Source organism: Corvus cornix, chromosome 1 (assembly GCF_000738735.6).
Source record: "Corvus cornix cornix isolate S_Up_H32 chromosome 1, ASM73873v5, whole genome shotgun sequence".
NCBI classification, from domain to species: Eukaryota; Metazoa; Chordata; class Aves; order Passeriformes; family Corvidae; genus Corvus; species Corvus cornix.
Genome location: NC_046332.1, coordinates 28,238,541 through 28,258,363, shown reverse-complemented (window position 1 = coordinate 28,258,363; position 19,823 = coordinate 28,238,541). Strand labels below are relative to the sequence as shown.

General features: G+C 51.1%; 2 protein-coding genes across 3 annotated transcripts; both read right to left on the bottom strand.

Annotated features, from left to right (window-relative positions):
• Positions 1 to 1,908: 1,908 nt before the first annotated feature.
• On the bottom strand, positions 1,909 to 4,758 carry TPI1 (triosephosphate isomerase 1). Its single transcript, XM_039560556.1, has 7 exons — positions 4,527 to 4,758; positions 3,657 to 3,780; positions 3,494 to 3,578; positions 3,228 to 3,360; positions 3,033 to 3,118; positions 2,752 to 2,839; positions 1,909 to 2,476 (listed from the first exon to the last, which is right to left on the bottom strand). Exons 1-7 carry the CDS (start codon positions 4,636 to 4,638, stop codon positions 2,358 to 2,360), a joined length of 747 nt encoding a protein of 248 aa, XP_039416490.1. The 5' UTR covers positions 4,639 to 4,758; the 3' UTR covers positions 1,909 to 2,357.
• A 63-nt stretch (positions 4,759 to 4,821) lies between these two features.
• USP5 (ubiquitin specific peptidase 5) lies at positions 4,822 to 19,623 on the bottom strand. Of its 2 annotated transcripts, none has more exons than XM_039560545.1 (20): positions 19,472 to 19,623; positions 17,908 to 18,033; positions 17,544 to 17,610; positions 14,598 to 14,731; positions 14,158 to 14,303; positions 13,673 to 13,857; positions 13,017 to 13,111; positions 12,319 to 12,512; positions 12,095 to 12,166; positions 10,786 to 10,867; positions 10,441 to 10,566; positions 9,848 to 10,001; positions 9,291 to 9,465; positions 7,906 to 7,994; positions 7,519 to 7,710; positions 6,866 to 7,009; positions 6,567 to 6,712; positions 6,332 to 6,485; positions 5,596 to 5,680; positions 4,822 to 5,429 (listed from the first exon to the last, which is right to left on the bottom strand). In XM_039560545.1, the coding sequence occupies exons 1-20, from the start codon at positions 19,577 to 19,579 to the stop codon at positions 5,336 to 5,338; spliced, it is 2,568 nt and encodes an 855-aa protein (XP_039416479.1). In that variant the 5' UTR covers positions 19,580 to 19,623; the 3' UTR covers positions 4,822 to 5,335. The 2 variants fall into 2 exon arrangements, with proteins under 2 accessions (XP_039416479.1, XP_039416483.1); XM_039560549.1 differs by having other exon boundaries at positions 7,588 to 7,710.
• Positions 19,624 to 19,823: the final 200 nt, after the last annotated feature.

Below are 19,823 nucleotides of genomic sequence, written 5' to 3'. Positions count from 1 at the left end.
CATATGCAAATGGTTTGTGATGGTTTGTCCATGTCCTGCCCCTGATCAGTGCAGCCTGGTCCCGTCTTCTCATTAAACTTTCACACTTTGCCCTGAGGAACTTGTGGCCAGAGTACCACAGGGAGTTGGCTACTGGGGGGCTGGAGAGGTTGGGATCGAGGGACAGCTACTGGGCAGTGCCTGAGCCCAGCTGCTGGAAGGAGACACACTGTACACGTGTGAAAACTTCTATAAATACACAGATGCTCACTAGTGCTCCTCCATCCTGCTCAGCTGGAGCAGGGGCTGGGATGGCTGCCAGTGCTGTGTGGGAGTGCTCTGTGTGCACGGATGTGTAAGCTGTGTGGCCAGCCATGGCTATGTTTAAGTGCAATATATTCAGTCACAGAATATTCTGAGTTTAAAGGTGTCCCTTTAAAGGTGATCACACAAGGATCATTAGGTCTGACATGCGTGTGTGGTGCCTACTGGGAATATAAGCTCAGCCTGGCTATTGTTTGGGGCTGAGAATGCAGAGCCATCGCAGCCTCTCTCAGGCTGTCACATCTGGCACACTGCATTTTTCTCCAACAGCAACCTGTTTAAGATCCAACCACTACAGTTTGCTGTGAGGATCTGGCAGTATTTCCACTCCACAGAGCTGCAGTCCTGCCAGAAAGCAGACAAAGAGAAGAGAAACAACACTCCTGCTGATATAGAAATGATTTTCCATGAGTTTATTCCTCATTAAATGAATGCTTTCATGCCCCTGCATTCTCTCAAAGCAGCAAGATCAATGCCCAGCTCCCATCTGGTTTTTTTTATGTAGGTCACTCTCCTGGGCTCTTGTGCTGTGGGCAGGGCTGGGCAGGAGCTGACAGCAGAGCTGCAGCCAGTGGCCCATCCCTGAATGGTTCTACCCAGCCCCTGCAGCCTCAGGGCCCTTGTGTGCCCCTGCTGCATCACTGCTGCTCTGGTCATTATGACCCAATGGCCCCAAACTACAGCCATGGCCCAGCAGCCTCTCAGAAATGTGCTCTGGTTGTAGAAAACAGTGCTCAATTTTTTTTTTTTTTGCCTTTGAATTATCCTCCTTCTTTCCGCATCACTCCACACACATACAGAGCTGGGAGCCGCCACCTCCTTGCTGCTGTCAGGCTCTTCCTTCTCCAACCACCTGATATTCTAGGAAGGAGATCCCTCCCATCCAGCTGGGCAGCAGGAAACTCCCCCAACAGTAGCAGGGCAGGCATCCTTGCAGCATCAGGCTTTTTCCTCCTTGCTCCTCAGCTCCTGCCCCTCATCCCTCAGGTGATGCTGGCAATAGCAACTACAACACTGCCCATAGGCTCCCAAGGATGTATGCCTCACAGCTAAGCTCCTCCTTGTGAGGCACTTCTTTTTCACCACCCTCGGTACTACCAAAAAAAAATCAGCAGCTGGAAAGTAACATCAATTCTTGCTTCCTCGCCCACCAGCACATGGCTGAAAGCAGGCAGCAAGCACTGCCCCAACACAGGGCCTAAATAAAATCTTTGCCTGCACAGAGATGGAGCTGCTCCACTCCACGTTTAATGAGGAGTCATTTACCAGTCCTTACAGGCAAAGAGCACAGATGAGCACATTTCTGAGCCTGCCAGGGAAGACTGGCTCACTGGTGGAACAGCCAGGTGCTCCAGCAACTACTGGAATAGTGATACAGATGGAAAAGACATAGTCAAATCACCACAGCAGCTCTTCTTTCCAAAGAAGAGCTGTTACATGGCAGAAGTAAGATGCAGACTGAACCTGTGCCATGCCTACTGGGGCAATGGTGGGCTCCCGGGAAAAGCCCACAAAACCCTCTCTGCAACCAGTCACCTCCAAAGGCAGTAAGTTCTCTACACTGCTTGTCCCCAAAATGCTTCCAAATAAGATCCAGGACACACCTTTGCTTTTCCTTTTTCATTTATTGTTCAGTACGGGACACAGGTGAGGTAAGACATCTCACAAGGGTCTAAGCTGACAGGCCCCTTGCTGATGGAGCTGAAGGATGCAAGAGACTGTGGTTCCTTTTTCCTTCCCGCAGCACCAGCGGCCCCCTCTCCCTGCAGGGCTGCAGGGGAAAGGGAGAGATACTGGCCAGGTGGGCTGTGGGCTCTTAACAGGTCAATGGGAAACTGAGAATTCAGCTCAGAGAGGAGACTGTCAAGACTCTGCTGAGACAGGCTCCTGCTAACAGGACTCCAACGTGGTGGGGGTGGTTAGCAGAACATCTAGAACAATGACTGTGGAGGGGGAAAGCCTCAAGGCAGGCCTCTGTACTGAGACATGTGCAACGAAAGGTCCCTTCTTGCTTCCATTTCTTAACCACAAGGGACGGCTCCTCATGGGGTACTTCAGTGTTTGGCATTGATAATATCCACAAACTCTGGCTTGAGAGAAGCTCCACCAACAAGGAAGCCATCCACATCATGCTGAGAGGCCAGCTCCTTACAGTTGCTGCCAGTGACAGAACCTAAGGAGGGAGCAGTGTTTTAAGGTCAGATGTGCCAGCTCTAAGAAAACAGGGCCAGGGCAAAGGCAAGACCGGCAAGGTACCAGCCGCCTCTTGCAGACAGCAAGACTGTCTCCCACATATCCAAAAAAGCTACCCAAACAAGCTAGAAGATGATTCTTCATGCTCTGAAAGTCAAGAGTACCCTTGCCAGGCAGAGAATCATGTACAACTGCAGCAACAGGTATTGAAACTAAGCACTTCCTGCCCTGGAAAGTCTCTTCAGACTCACTTACCTCCATAGATAATCCTAGTTGACTGAGCAACAGCATCGGACACGTGGCTTTTCAGCCACCCCCGCAGCTTCTCGTGAACTTCCTGAGCCTGCAATAGAACACAAGAGTCCCACTGAGGCCTGAGCCACTCTGCACACAATTCCCTTCCAAAGACAAGGGAACACTCAGATATTCTCTAAGTCACTAAGAATCTCCAGGAGAGTCTCAGTAAGAATCTTCAAGTAGGTTTCCTGAGGGGGAAGGGTCAGTTGGCCATTTAGTCAGCCACCCCCTGCTCATACCTGTTGGGGAGTTGCAGTTTTACCAGTTCCAATAGCCCAGACTGGCTCATAGGCCAGAACCACTTTACTCCAGTCCTTCACGTTATCTAGGGAGGAGGGAGAAGGTACAGGTGAGCACAGTACCCCCATGCTGGGAAGAGCGGAGGTGGAAAACTGCTAAAAAAACCCAAACCAGCAATTTCTTTTTCCTCTTACCAGCAATAGCCTTGGTCTGTTCAAAAACCACTTTCTCTGTTATTCCAGCTTCTCTCTCATCCAGCTTCTCTCCAATGCAGGCAATGACTCCAAGGCCCTCAGCCAGAGCATGAGCCACCTTCTGCCCAATCAGCTGGGAATGGAAAAGAAACAAGACAGCCAATAAAACAGGCCTACAGAAGCAGGCCTGGTTTAATTGCTCACTTTTCCAGTCTTTGCAGACCCATCTGAGCTGGACCATGTCTCCATTCTATGAGGCCACTCACCTCATCAGACTCTCCAAAAACATGCCTTCGCTCTGAGTGGCCCAGGATCACCCATGCAGCTCCAATATCTTTGATCATTGCTGGGCTGGGGAGAAAGGAGATGACTCACTGAAGGAAATTCACATCCCAGAGGCACCCTGACTTCACTCTCTCTGGGGCTCACCTGATCTCTCCTGTGAAAGCACCCTTTGGTACCTTGTAACAGTTCTGTGCTGCAACTCCAATCTTTGCATCGAGCTTCTGACGGGCAAAGTCAAGGTAGATGGCGGGGGCTCCACAAACCACCTCTGCAAGCAAAGCACATAGTTACCCCTGAGACAGGCAAAGGGCAGAAACTGTACCCAGCCACTGATCCCAAATCCCAGCCCCAAGAGGTCATCCCTCTCTCCTGGGAAGGCATGGCCTGCCTCTCCTCACTGACATTTGGGGGACCCGACAGCCACAGGACAATCCCTGCTATCTGATGACTCAACAGCAGAGAGGAAAGCCCTTTTCAGGGGGCTGGACAGGCAATACCAAACCGCCGGCCAGGTCACAGGGGTCCCTTGGAAAGTGTCCAGATAAAACACCGAGTGAGAATCCCACCGTGCAGCCTGGGCCAGGCCGGGCCGAACCGGGGAGAGCCGCACCGGGTTGCGCCTGGGGTTGTAACCGGGCACGGCGGCAGGGCAGGGGCAGCAGGCGGACCAGGGGCAGCGCAGCTCGGCTGCAGCGCGGTGCTCCGAGACCCCCGCTCCCGGGGCGTGGGGGCCAGCCCGAGGGGCGGCGCGGGCCCCCGGCACTGCGGGCCGCCCGCTCCCGCGGGGTCTCCGGGGATCGGCCGGGGGCGCCCCGGGGGTCGGCCGCACGTATCCGCCGGGCCCAAGGGAACCCGGATCCGGTTTCGCGGGTATATTTAGCGCCGCTGCCGCGGGGTTATATTTAGGCCCCCGCCGCCCTCTGACATTTGCCGCGCCCCCGCCCGGGCCCGGGCCCGGTCCCCGGCTCCGCAGGGCCGTGCGGGACGTGCGCTACGTGCGGGCCGCGCCCTCACCGGTGTCGGCGGAGAGCTTGGCGCTGTTCAGCGTGTGGATGAGCTCGCCCAAGCTCTTCTTGTCGCCGTTCATCTTCCAGTTGCCCCCCACGAAGAACTTCCTGGGCGCCATGGCGGGAACGAGCGGGAGCGGGGCCGGCACCGGAGGAGACGCGAAGGTCAGCGGCGGCGACGGCGCGTGCGGCGCCCGGCGCCCTTCTTATAGCGCGGCGGCGGCCGAGGCCCCGCCCCAGCCCCGCCCCGCCCGCAGCCCCGCCCGCGTTCTCCGCCAGCCAGGCGGGGGTCACACAGGAGCCAGGGGGGTATTTCGACTTTTATTTTGTCCCTCGTGTATTTTGGCATGTGAAGGGCACACAAGGGGAAGCGCTGCTCGTGGCCCGCCTTGCTGCCCGCCCCACGCCCCCGCCCGGCAGGGCGGGCAGGAGGAACCCCCCCATTCACAAGCCACACGTACACACAAGCCCCCTCCTCTCCTTCCGGACAGCAAGGAGGTGGCATCATCCCACCAAGCAGCGAAGCACTAGGGCTGTGTGTCACGGGGGTGAGGACAGTGAGGACATTTCCTATAGAAACAGATATTCCCAACCCCCCGAAACCCCTTCACTCATGTCCACGGGGGCTCCAGCCCCCAGTCAATTAGTCAGGGAACTCTTGTCTCCCCCTGTGTCTCCACAGAGAGGCCGTGAAGGGACGACTAGGGAAAGAGAAGCAGGGAAGAGGACCCTGCTCCCACCCTCACTGCCCCCACCCCTTTTCCCCCCCACACCTTCAGCCCACTCTCCCCCCACCACACACAGCAAGAGGATGTTCTAGCTGGGAATCCGCTGATAGAAGTAGATGTAGCCCAGGTCCTTGGGGGGCTTCTCAGAAGCACAGACTTTCTGGTCATTGTAGATCACCCACCTGCAACAGGCACAAGAGGAGCTCAGGAATGCCATTCTGTGGTTAAGACACAACTGGATTCCACTCACCTGGTCTCAACCCCAACCCCCCAAGACTTCTGAAGAAAGAGGGGAGGATGGGGATTTAAAGCAGTACCTCAGTTCCCTTACACTGTGGAAATCCTTACCTGCCATCTTTCTTGATGTGACAAACATAATGTCCACACATAGTTGAAGTACCCATGTGGCTGATGAAGGCAAACAGCTGATATTCTTGAAAGAAGGAATGAAGAGAGGATTGTCATGGAAAGAGGAAAGATGTCTTACTCCCTAACACCCTGTGCAAGGCCCTCTCTGAGAAGGATCCCTGAAGGAAGCTCTGCTGGGTCATAATTTACAACTGCATCCCCATCAAGTGTGACTGTGAGTGGTCCCAAGGCCAAACACAGAGGGAAATGGGAGATGGTAACTTCCGTTTAGCCTCCTCTCTTCCAGCTTTTTGTTTGGGCCATGGGTGCTGGATGGGTAAGGCAGGGATTCTTCTCCCTATGGCACCCAGCAGCCAAGCACCACTGGCACCAATTCTGTACACAGACTGCAACTGGTTTTTCAGCAGGAACCAAAAGGGCAAAAAAACCTCCCAGAACCACTGGATAAAAGAAGCACAGCCCTTCCTGTCCTTCACTTGATACCACTTCCCCTGCCTCTCTCTTACTGGCTTCCAGGTAATCCTCATCCAGCCTGAAGGGTTGAGGCTACTTTGCCATTCCTTCCCTCTTCCTCCTTGCTTCCACCTCTACAACCAGATCAGCTCTGTGATAGCTGCTGCTGCTGCTAAAACCTGGAGTACTGCATGGATCAGGAATGACAAAGTCATGCTGAGTTTGCACCCCAAAATCCACATTCCTATGGCTTGGAACTCACTTCCAGGCCCATCGCGCACTTTGGGACCCACAGGGATGGATTCAGAGATGGATTCGGCTGCCGAGCGCCCCTCTGAGATATCCATAGCAGCTTCTGCATCGAGGTCATCGATGTGACTAAAGATCCAATCCACAGCACGTTCCAGACTGTTGTTCTGGAAGGAAGAAGACAGTGAACTTGAGAATCCCTGCTCCTGAAAAAATCCTTGCACTCTGATATCACCCGTGCCTCTCACCGTGGCCCTAAGTGCTTTCATAGCCTGGTCCCGGGAGAAGCCCATGGAGACAATGGTGGCTACACTGTCTTCTGAAGGAGGGTCTGGGCAGGCAATAGTTGACCCTGGTCCACTGGATCCAGGGAGAACTAATGGGTTAGCAAAGTCTGCAGCAGGAAACAGAACACAGCTCAGAGTAGTTAGATCTCTCCAAGAGGGCACAGTCCAAGTCCAAACTACTTCAGTTTTCCACTGTGGTAGCAGGACACAAGCACAACAGCCCAGGAGCGGTAAGCTTCACCACGGCCATGGCCTCATACCTGGATCGTCCATATGTGACATGACCCAGTTCATGGCCGCCTCAACCCCACTATTCCCTGTGTAGTACACGGCTTTGCGGCAGGCATCCATGGGAAAGCCCATTTCCACTAGCTGGATAATCACCGACTCATCCAGCATGGGTGCTGTGGGAAGACAGAAGTTAGAGCCACCCACTCCCACCCATCTCTGCTGGCTCCATTTTGTCTAGTGCCACACAGCCTCCAAAGCCACCACACAAAGTTCCATCTCTCTGCTTTTCTCAGCCACCTTTCTTCTTCAGAAGAGCAGTCTCACACACAGGCAAAGAACAAAACAATTCAACTCATGAACTCCTCCCTAGGCTCCGAACCTGACCTCCCACTGCAGTTTGTGAAAATTAAATATCCCTACCAATTAAATCCTGTATAAATCCCAGCTCTGCCTCCTCTAAATGCACCGGACATGCCACCCCCCCATCTTGCACAGAACAGGAATCAACAAACCCCCTTGCATAACGCCCTTGCATAACAGGGATGCAAGGGAGGCAGCTGGCAATCGCTGACAAAAGGACAGGGAAAGTCTGAGCAAGTGGGAAACTGCTAGCATGGGACACAAGGCAAGGAGAGCAAGGAAATGAGTCAGGCATCAGGAAGAGAGGAGGAGAATCACTAACATGTCGGAGAGGAGAAGTGAGGGGAGCAGAAGGAGTCGTCGTCCTCGTTGCCATAGAACCCCAGGCTACCTTTGGGCTCATCTGGTGTCACCAGTGGGGGTGCGATGTCTGGCATTTCTTCTTCTCCATCCTGCAGCCCCATTCCCTGCAGTGCAGAGATATCCAGCTCCTCTGGCATTTCAATGGAAACATCTGCAAGATATGGTCTTGCTCAGCCTCCATATAGGGGCAGAAGCAAAGGACTCGGCTGGGAGATCTAGAAGGGTAAGTCCCTGGGGATGCCTGCAGCAACTTTTGGGATAGTTACTTTCCTCTTGGTGGTAATGACCACAATATCTGTATGTGACTCCCAGTACCTATATGCTCTGTACCTCTCATCCTCCTTACCAAGCTTTTTGGGAACCCAGTCCAGACCGAAAGTGAACTTCTTGATCTGGATGACCAGATAATCTGGGAAAGAGGCGAACCGTGTCGTTCTGAAAGAGACACATAATAGTTTTAAATACTTTGTCAGCAAAGATTGAGGGTATCTAACTGAATCAAGAAAACAGTTGAGTAGGGCAGAGCCATGTCCTGAGCATGGGGGATACACCAGTCTGTGCAGCTCTCCTGTGCTGAGCTTAAAGCTCCTCAAACACAGAACCATGTCTAAGGCAGAAGCCTCGACAAGAGGAGATGGAATGCAAATCTTGGGGATGAGAAAAAATAGTACATATTCTCTACCTTCCAATCGTGTATTTTACAAGCCTGGTCAGACTGTGTTTAATTAAAAGTCTAACCCTTAAGGAATGATGTGGAAATAACACCTTTTATTAGACCAACAGACATACCTGCAGGAACTGAGAAGCTTTCAAGCACAAGAGCACTTCTTTGGATATGAAACAGAAGCAGTGAATTTTAAGTTAACTGAATTTGGTTAAACATTATTCAGTCAGACAATTTGAGAGAGAAAGTGTCTGGAATCTGTGAAACAGAGGGCAATGTTTGTGAAGGGAGAAGCACCTGTGAGACATACTCATTACCAGGTGATAATTGCAACATGATGTAGAACTAAATTAAGCAACAGTAAAGTGCTTGAATACAACTCAGTAAAAATTAAAACAAAATGTTACTTTTCAATGTGATGTTTGTTTCTAATAGCTATTGCTTAATAATGGAATATTTGTTAGAAAAAGACTTTCAACTCTTTGAGGACTTTCACTGCAAAAGAACACTCAGTAGCATCACAGCAGAAAGCTGCTTACGTTTGTAATCTTGTCACTGCAACTTTGCACTGTTACATGTGCTACAGGCAGTGAGAAAAATTAAAGCTGTTTTTTAAACCTTGCTACTAGCATTTAAGCTAGCATTCTTTCAAAGAACTCATGCATCTTTTACCTCACTGTTCTGCTCAAATCTTAACAGTTAAAAACTTAAAGAAATTTTAGAGATGGTGCAAGATCCGTGTCATCATACAGGCAGTACTGATTCCAAAGCTAAATTTTAAATTTACAGTAAAAGCGACTAGTTTTCTTGAATATCTCTGTATTTTCATAGCCCCTCAGCAACTGACATCTGATGGCTAGGACTGCACTAGCACTGCTGTTCTGCCCACTGAGGGCAACCACTCTGGCACTGATGGACTGATCCCCTCTCTGCCTCAGTGTTCTATGGACCCAGGGTGTGGAGGACCACAGCGCTTCAGTAATGGTTCTTCCCCCCAAGCCACTACGAGAAGTCCCCAGAGATGCAGCTATGGCCAGCTCATCACAGCTTAGCTGACACACACTTACTTGAGAGCCACAGACTTGGCCTGCAAGGCTGTGCTCCAGAAATCATCCACCTGCTCTGGAGCTCCATAGGCCTCTAGGCAGGAGCTGAAAGGCACCTTGGCTCGCACCAGCTCAGGCAGTGGCTGCTTCTCCTCCTCTGCCTGCCTCTTCTTCTCCTCATATTCCAGCAGTTCATCTAGAGGATAAAGCAGAGGAGTCAAGGACCACCTCTAGGTACCTACAAAGCGACTGGTGTAAGCTACACCCAGAGGCAGAGCAGGCCTATAGATACATCGAGAACGGAGCACAACTTCCAGAGCACTGTTCTGCTACTGCAGTCACTCCTGTTTTGCTGCTGAATCACAGCCCAGCTTGTGGTGTCCGAGGGAAAGGCTCTAGAGGGACATCACCGTGTCACACCACCTCTGAAGAAATCAGCCCGATCCCACAAAAGCAGGAGGAGGATCTGGCCTCAGAAGTGGCAAAGAAGTCCCTTTCTCATTTAAGGAGTTCTGTAAGAATAGTACAATATACAAACATAGGGTTTGCTACTGTTCTGATCTTGGCACATTACTGACCTTTGTTGAGTGCAGCATCCATGGGCACAGGCAGCTGCATAATATAGTCCACACGCTGGGTATATTTCACCTTTTCTGTGGCCAGGCACTTCAGCTTCTCCTCCACCAGAAAACGGAAGACCTCATTAGGGTTCTCCGAGCTGCGGCAGTTCCTCTGAAGAAGGAGAGATTAGAAGGACAGATGTAACATCAGAAGGGCAGAAAAAATGATCTGCAGTTACAGTGATGCCACACAGCACACAGCTGAAGAGTATTCACTTCTATACCCAGTCCCCTGGAACAGACAGCAAATAGGAAACTAAAGCCAGCTTCTGTACTCCAGGAAGCCATGGTATTCCTGCTCCTAAAGAAGAAAGGTTACATCTCCAGCTGTGCCACTCCCAAAAGAGATTTCTCCAAGGAATCAGCCCTGAAAACAGGCCCAAGCACCTCTCCTTCTCCACCCTGGCAGGTGCTAGCTGGCCCATTCCTCTGTGTTCTCTCCCTTTCTCTGCTCCAATTGCCAGCTTCTCACCTCCACTCCTCACCCCTGGCTGTCGGAAGAAAACCAAGCTGGACTTTTCAATGATTTGCCAGATAGACTCAACCATTACCTCCACCATGTTGATGAAGTGCAGAAAGAATTCCTGGGCATCTTGCTGTCGGTTAGTGGAAAATTCTGGGTGCCCCTTTCCGATGAGGGACTTAAACATGCGTGGAGCAATGCCATTTTGCATACCCTGCAAATAACAGTGTGGAAGAGGAAGGTGGTCATAATTTGCCAAGCATGTGTCCTGGCATGTACCACTCTACTCTTAGCCATGCTTTTCTTCAGGTGACAGGCCTTGGAACAAGCCCCAGCACAGGTTTTCAGAAAGGGTTCTCCCTCCCTTGCCACGTAGCACACACAATACCTCATGCAACACACACATCAAGAGGATGCCGTATCCAAGCCTCACCTTCTGATCAGGCTGCTGCTCCCCATCTGCAGAAGCTGGCCTTGAATACTCCCCAGAAAGCAGTCCATGGCCCAGTTTGGCTCTGGAACGACAAAGTCACTGCTGGTACCAATGTTTCTTCAGTCTCACATGCTCCAGGAGCTGTATCAACCCATCCAGCTTTAACACTGCCATGGGCTGTCAGTCTCACAGATAACAGCTTTCTCTGCTGCACCAGGCAAGATTATCTTATTGCGGTCTGCTCTCTGGCCCCAGGAGAAATCACTGACTTCAAAGTTACCAGGACTTTTGGGTGCCAATCTCAACCACTGCTTGCACACTGAGTAGACCATGAAGGAACAGCTGGTGCTGAGCCACACAGCAGCTGCACAACAGCCAAGCTGAGCTGCAGCCTGACGTGGGGAACGCAGCAATGTCTGACTGTGCAGGAGACAACAGGGCACAGAGAAATTGAGCCAGAAATAGCACTGCTGTGAGCAGACTGATCACGTTTTCCCCAGAGGAAAGACTGACTGCATGAGGCACTTAATGGACAACAGTATGTGTTCAGCAATTTCCTCCTATGCCCACACCCTCCTGCTATTCCATTTCACCCCAGTCCTTCCCCGTCATTATTGCCATTTGTCTGGAACCAAATCTTACCAATTCCTCCCTCTGCCCAGGCAATAATCTTCCTGGCTGTCTCACCTTAATCCCCTCTCAGTGGACACCTCACTCTAGGCTGCCCAAATTTAGAATCCTCCTGTACCACTGAACTCTCTTTCCACAAATGCCACCTTCCATTCCTCCACCACAAACTTCCACATGCTGCTTTCTTGTTTGAGAGCAGCTGTAGCACTGCAAACCCCTCCCAAATCTTGTGTTCCTCCTTCTGCACATCCTCCTGCACACTACCTCTTGAGGGAAGCCTCTTTTAAGCATACATAAATTGTCCACTGAGAATAAAGCTGCCTAAACCTACACATCCCCCTGCTCTTTGCCATCTCCCCTCACTGCAGACAGCAAGCCCCTTTTTGCTGTTATGCAGACAGAAGCTGCCTCCCAGAAATCCCCCCAGTTTAAGAGGCATAGCACACATAATACATTTCAGAGCCTCTCATGCACACAGGGTGCACTCTGTCTTCTCCACCTAGGGCATTCAGCTGAACTTCCTTGGCTTAGATCCTTATTGATCACTGAGGGTCAGCATCTCTGGTGACAGGCAAGGAAATAGAGGTGAGGCTCGAGGGAGAACCCAGGAGCAAAGCAGCACAGAGGGGATGCATCCAGGCAGCCTCAGCCTTCCTTGTCTCACCAAAACTCTACGTACACTTGTGTGCTGAAATCCTGTGTGGGGTCCGAAGGTGCACTTTGGAATATCTTCTCCAGTTTGTCCACATACCTGCAGAGCAAAAGGGAGCATTCTAAGGGCTATGTGGGTTCACCTAGTAAAAATGCAGTTCTGAGCATGATTATTGCAACAGAAGCTCCCAGCTCTAGGAGACCTTTGTACTGATCCCAGACTAATGGAAAGGAGTGATTAAGCTCACTTACTTTCTCTGGAAGTCTGGGATACTGAACAGCACCTGCATCACAGAATTGAGGTAGCAACTGTTGCCCAGGTTACGGATACCAGTGTACCCAGGCCCATAGAGGGGCTTGAGTTGAACGCCAGACTCCTGGATGAGCTCCCACTCCCCAATGCGCTGGTTCATGTCTATTTCCAGTTCTGTCATTGTCTTGTCTGTCTGCAGAGGGAAAGAACAGGAAAATCCTCAAAGAAGACTCAAGGACACATCAGAGGTGTGAAAAGCGCAATGCTGTAGAGAAACAGAGTCAAATCCTTTCTGTTTCATTCTATAAGTAGAGGAGGAAGAAACAAGAATTGTTTCTGTATATATGAATACCTGGGACAGAAAGAGGAAAGAAATATGAGAGAAATCTGAACCATTCCCTATAAAGAGGCATGGAAATCACACACTAAGAGAAAAAGCTCAGCACCTGGGAGCCTCCCTGCCCACCGTACAGAGACATAACCCCAGGGAAATAAACCTGAGGGACATGAAAATAAAGCAAAAAAGGCAATCAAAGAAGAGAGGAAGATGAGACAACTCTCTGTGTAACAAAAAACCCCAGGGTTTCTTGACCAGGAAGGGTTCTGCATAGCCACAGAAAGCTAGAATCCAGCTAAGACACCTCAACACTCCTTCTCTCTCCCTCTGGGCCTATGGAGGATACCACTTCCTCCTCACCTTCTGCATCTTAAGCATGTCAATCCCAAAGTGTGCCAGGTGTTCTGCCAGGTTGGGATCCAACACCATGTCATCCTCGTCATAGGAGTAGACATCTGTGCAGGAAAAGAGAAAAAAGAGAAACTTGTAATGGCCTTTGATCTCAAATTCACAGCTGGATGAAGAAAGTGCTCAGAACTAGAAGTTTTGACGAAGTGAGCTGTGGGGATTTCTGCCTTTTCTCAACAAATAACATGACAGACAGTATATTGAGATTCCTCCTAAACATGTGACACGACAAATTTGTCAGTGATCAGGGTACAGAGGTACACTTATGCCTGGAGTAAGGAAAGTGGGTTACTGTGCCATATACTCTCTGCTCGGGATTTGGACACACGGTTCTTTGATAAACACCCCAGCACAGAAAATCAGATGGCAACCTGGATAACTATTCTAAAAGCTTCCAACTACAAGGGAGGGGCAGAGGAAGGCAAGGTTTTATCAGCTCATTCTTTGCCTCACACAAGAAGCAGGTCAGAGTGGGAAAGTTCACAATGGGATGACACTGCGTGTTCCAGGTGACAAGATGGCCAGCACCACCCCGATACCTGGAAGAGATCTCTGTCAGCCTGAGTGGTGCCTGGCATCCCTAACCCCAGGAGGATCCCCCTTCTCACCAGCCCCATCAGGAGTAATTGTTCCCAGTTTCACAGCCAGCGGGTAGCCGGTTTCTCGGTAGTGCTCGACGGCGTGGTTGTTGCCACCACTGCCATCAAAGTAGCGCCGACCACAGAGGATGGCTCCGTCAGTCATGTTCAGCCACAGGTTCTCCTTCATGTCACACTTGCTGCACTTCCAGCCACTATTGACAAGGAACAGAGGAAAAGAGATCAGAGTGAAAACCTCTGGGTTCTGCCTCCCAAGCCCTCTCCACTGCTGCCCACTGCAGTATCCGTAGTAGAAGCGATTAAGCGATCTCATTCCTCTTTTACTACACAACACTGAGCATCCTGAAATACCTTAGTGTGCCGTCTCCCCTGAAATTACTTTGTCAAGGCACCCTCAGAGACTCACAAAAGAAGTCTCATCTGCTGCTGCAGTCCAGCACAGGAGAAGGGCCTGAGACACAGAGTGACACAGCGAGTTCCAGCACTATGCTCACCACGGTGGGATGCGGACATCGTTCTGAAGCTGGTGCAGGGAAAAAGCGTGCTTGGAAACACGTCGAACCTCCCCATCCCAAGCCTGCACCTCCTGCTTCCGTGAGGCTGAATCTGCTGTCAGGATGGCCTCAATCGCACTGGCAATCTGGAATTAGGACAGCAGGAGAAAACATGAAGGGCTGGCCTACCACAGTAAGGGCACAAGAAGCTTCCAGTGCCACAACACTCCACATTTAGGGAAGTCAGCTGAGACTTTCGGGAGCCTCAGTCACAAGCCAGGACTGTAATATAGAGCACTGTATAAGTGCAGAACAATCCTGATGACTGCTAGCTGAGATTTCCCTGCAGCTCGGCAGGATCCCTTTTACAAGGCAGTTTCCTTCTCTGTAATGGCACATTTCTCCATTAACAGTAAACACAGCCCTCCACCCGAACATACCCTGTCTTTGACCATGTCTGGTAGTCCCTCCAGCCCATCACGTGGAATATCCAAATGGTCTGGGAAAATTACTATTTTTACATCTTCATCATACTCAAACTTTTCTTCTGTGATGTCAAATCCACCTTCTACACCTACAAGAAGAAAAAACATTGCGGTAACTGGTGAAACCAAAGAGCTTGAAAAGCTTCTTTCCCCACAGCTTACATGAAAGAAGGCACCATGACTAAGACAAAGATCTAAATCAGTGATCCACAATCTTTCTTCCACTTCTGGATCCCAGAGTTTCAGCTGGCAGTGTGGACTTCACAGGTACAATTATAAGCATAGTGACAATATGTTTATTTTCCCCAGCTATTTTTTCAGATGCTTAAAAACAATCTCCAGACCCTGACTACAACCAGGAAGAAAACCAAACCTGCTCTAGAGAGGCATTGGCCAGAAGAGAGCCAAGATAAAGCACGGGTGTTCATCCTTCACCAGAATACTCAAGGCAGTGAATGGAGATGTGCAAAAAGAGATCATCTTGAAAGCCAGGGCAAAGGTCAGGTCTACCAGCACCTTTAAGAAGCCCGACTCTCTTTCATGCCTTTTCCAGAAAGGGTAGTTTAGAGTCCTGCACTGAAGCAAGAAGAACCAGGAGCTCCTCTGGAACCAGAACATCCAGAATTGCAGAAAAGGTCTTAGCAAAGGTACAGTGACAGTAGTTTCTATGCCCACCTAGCTGCACTGTCCAGAGGTTGCACCAGAAACGGGAGATCCATACATAAAAGGTTATTTGCCAGTTGTAAAGTCATCATGGATGCTCACCAAAACATCTGCAGTTTCTGCAGATCCCCTCACCTACAGTTACTGAATTATGTAGGTACTCAGAGGAAAACCTTGGCCTTCTCTGTTCTGCAGGCATTCTCATGCTACATCCCAAAAGGAAACAGGCAGAAGATACATGGCTTATTAGCAGCCTAAACCCCCTGTGCTTTTAAACTGAATTTCCTTTCTTTCTGGAAAAATTGCATGCTGTGACTGTGATAATCTCTGCAACAAATATCTGAACATCTGCAGCTGCAACAAATCTCTGAAGGGAATAAAAGCTTCTGCTGCTCAGTGCCTCTGCCTCAAGAATCCTGTGTGCAACACAGTTCTGATAACCACCACTGCATTTCCTTAAAACATTATTGTCAAAAATATCCGGTCCCATGATATCTCCTGCAACTCCCTCCTTAGATACCTACAATTTTTACACTATGGACAAACTGCTGTGTACGAACATGATGCTTTTAGAAAACAGTCACCAGCATCATGCAACAACATACCTAGATAATCCTCTTCTGTGCCTCTTCAGCACAGCCCAGAGACTTCCTGTCACCACTTCAAAGAGTAAAGCAATACACAATCCCCCAGGGCATTACACAATTCCTGAACCCTAAACAAGCTAAACCAGACTGGTGAACCTTCTGAGGCTCCAGATGAGGAAGAAGGTCAATAGACACCAGCTTGCCCTGAGGTACACTGCCTCCCTTTCCATGGTGGTACCTAAGCACTACACATCACAAAAGTCCATCAACCAACATGCAGGCATAGGAGGCAAGCACTGCAGATCTTTTCTCCCCATTGAGAGGGGAAAGTGAGGTACTGAGAGACCAAGAGCTACATTTTACAGCCAATGACCTTTTGCTCCCAAATCTTTCTAGTACTTTAAAAAAATCTCCCGCATCAGGATTAGCTATACCACCACAGTTCAGCTAAAATAAAGGTTAAAAAAAACCTTTTCCTGAACTCAAGACCATTGTCTCACAGGGCTAATACTTTCTTTTATTCTCTCCTGCTCCATTCACACCACTAAGCTGTTATCACAGGCAGATATTTGCCGACCCACTGACAACATTTGTTGCAAGACCTTTGTAGAACTCAGGACGCAGAAATAACTCATAATGCAGGCCAGGCCTCATCTCTCCCAAAGCAGCACAATCATACATATACATAGAAGCACTGGCTATCTGAAGAAACAGAGATTCCACTCTCATTTTTGCTAGAAGTGATCTTTGGGGTGCTATTCAGCTCACCAGCAAAACAGGGAGCAGCTGACAATCTTAACAGTGGTATTTGTGCTCTGGTAGCAGACAACTCACTCGGCATCTACACCAGGGAAAAAGTGAGCCAAAAGCAACACATTCACGGTCCAGATTCTGGATTCCCCTCTAGTGGTCAGCTTCCAGCAAGCCAAGAACCTGTTACTGCTACAAATGTTCCTGTCCCTTGCTTTATGTGTCTCCATAATGGCTCACAAATTACCAGCTGAGACTGCTCCAAATAAGCAGCATCTCCATTGATTGCCATGACAGCTTTCTCAGTTGGTGAAAGACAGTAATGGAACACCAGCCTTGTTCTTCCAAAAAAGGAAGATTTTTAGTATTTTTTATGTTTTAATGCTCATCTGTATTTCCTCCAGTATCAGCCTTATAAGACCTAATGAGCCAAAAATGCTAATGCAGCATTTCCCATTAATTTCTTTCCCATCTACATCAATAACACTAGTTCAATATCCGAGGAGTTTAAAAAACAGTTTATCTCCCAGGAGCTTCAAATTTACTTTTCTCAGACATGTATTTTCTCAAATTTATTTCAGCCCCTTGCTGGGCACATTGTGTTTAAGCAACAGTCCCAGTCTGGTTATCCCCACACCAAGCTGAGCCAGGCATGCAGGGTCATGGCAAAGGATAAAAAACATATTTATCCACGGAAAACAAGATGCAGCTTTGGTCACAGAACACAACTACCACCTTAATGACTGTTCTACAGAAACTGCTCACCCGAGACACACTGGAAAACACAAAGTCAGAATTTGGCCAGGGATACCAGCGCAGAAGAGCAAAGCAGAGATGAGCCAGGCAGCTCCAGAGGACTGGCTGAACACAAGGACCACACAGTACATAGGTGCTTCCTTACCAATAGCCAAGCGAGTTGGTTTCTTCCTTGGGGGGTCCCCAGCACTGGAGTTGGTGTCTTCTTCCTTCTGTGGTGTTGAGAAGAAATAGGGAAATAAGAGTTAGGGGGACAGGCATGCTGCGGCAAGCCTTAGGGATTGAAATCAAGTTACTATGAAAACAGAAGGAAACCACACAGAAACAACGTGGGCAATCCATACAACAGCTCAACACAAGCAGAAATGAAGCACTGGTGTCCCTTAATTCACCAGGAAGAACATCAGTTGTATCTGAGGAGAGAAAACTCTGTATCTGATGGAATACACAGACACAGCCCAACTCTCAATTACAGAGCAAGTTTGAGTGTATGTATCTTTCTTTTTTACCGGTTTACGTGTTCTTTTGAGGTGCAGGTAGACCCGCTGGCCTGTTTTCTGATAGTGCTTTTCCACATACTGCTTCCCAAAGCCCAGGAACGTGTTCATGCAGATATACAAGCCGCCATCTGACTCCTGGAAGGAAGGAGGGACAAAACTGAAGGGAGGTGGTAAAGAATGCCATTCCAGCTGCTAGGATAGGCATGGAAGACTAGTCATTATTCATTAAATCATGGAACAGGTCATTCCTACATACCAGCCATGAGCAGCTAGTAAGAAATAGGATGGCAAGCCCCAGCCTGGCTGTCCAAGAACAGGTACTCCTGTTATGATGATGTATTTAAAAAACTATTTGCGTGTTCATTTATGGCAGGATGCTACCAAATCAGGAAAGCCTGAGTTTCCACAAGAGTTTAACTTGTAAAAGGCCCTTAGCATGCACAGTTTACAAGTTCAGAGCATGGTACAATCATTACCAGCAAAACTGTGACACCCTGTCCGAACGTGTGACTCCCAGTGCCACAGGGAATGCTGCCAAGCTACAGTGTGAGGAAGGTTAACAGACCACTGTTTACTTTTGCTGTTGTGTTCAAAAGCCTGTGAGCAGCTTGGAAACGGATACAGAATGTGCCCCCATCATCCCACCAGCAGCTGGAAAACACCACACTCATTCAGCAGATACCCTTTCCAAATTGAAGGGGCAGGGGACCCAAATGCAGAGGCTGGAAAGGAGGGAAACCACTAAGAAGCTCTCAGAAGCTGCTGGGACTGAGTCAGAGCGGGCAGTGCGTGGTCAGGCATCACTGTGGAGCTCGGGAAGGGAAAGAGGGCCAGGATGCCATGTGCCGCTTCCTCGAAGGACCCGTATCTTCAGCTGCAGCCTATTTCTGCTGGGCTGGGGCTCAGCCCGGACGGGCGCCCGCGAAGAAGCTCAAGGGGGACCTCGCCCTCCCGCTGCCTTCACTTCCCCAGGTCCCCTTAGGCCGAGTGGGGGTAGCGCAGGAAGCGCAGGGATGCCAGCGGGGTGGAGACGGCTGGAGAAGGGACCACTGCCATCTTAATGACACAGCACCGCCTCGCCCCCCGCCTGCCCGGCCACGCCGCGCGGCGAGGCCGGGGGGGTCGCTCAGACCCAGGCAGGGCGGGACCCCCGGCCCGCCCCCCGCCGCCGAGGGCGGGCCCGGGACGCGCCCGACCTCCCGCCCCCCGCCGGACTACAAGTCCTGGCGAGCACCCGCACGGAAGGTTCGCGCCGGGGGCACTCACTCTCCGGGGGCTGCCGGCGGGCCAGGCCGCCGCTGATCGGGGCGAGTGCCCTGCCCACGCCCGCCCCGGCCCCAGAACTACAGCCCCCAGCGCACCGCAGGCGGGCGGGGTGCGCCGCGGGGCACGCCGGGCGCTGTAGTCCGCGAGGACATCGCGCGCCGCCCGGGAGCGGCCGCCGCGGCCACCGGGGAACCACAAATCCCGTGAGGCCCCGCGCGGGCAGCGCCCCGGCTGGCGGAGGGGTGGGGGCCGGCCGCGGCGGGAGCAGCCCGGGCGGGCGGGCGGGCCGGCGGTGGGGCGCGCTTACCGGCGTGTCGAAGGAGAAGGCGCACTCGTCCTTGTGGACGCGGTCGCCGGCCTTGGGCACCCGGATGGACGGTAACACCGACAGCAGCGCCTCGCTCAGCTCCGCCATGACAGCGGCTCACCGCGGCACCGCCCACAGCCCCGCCCCGCCCAATCGCAGCCCGGCGCGGTCAGGCGGATTCTAGCCAATCGGCAGCGAGGCTGGAGGCCGGACTCGCCGTGCCCACCCGCCGGCTCGCCCAATCGCAGCCGCCCTGCGGCCACCGCGGGAGGCGGTGCCGGGCTCCTCGGCCAATAGTGGCGCAGGGAGGGGCGAGGGGGCGGGCCTGCCGCGAAGACAGACAGCGGGGCGA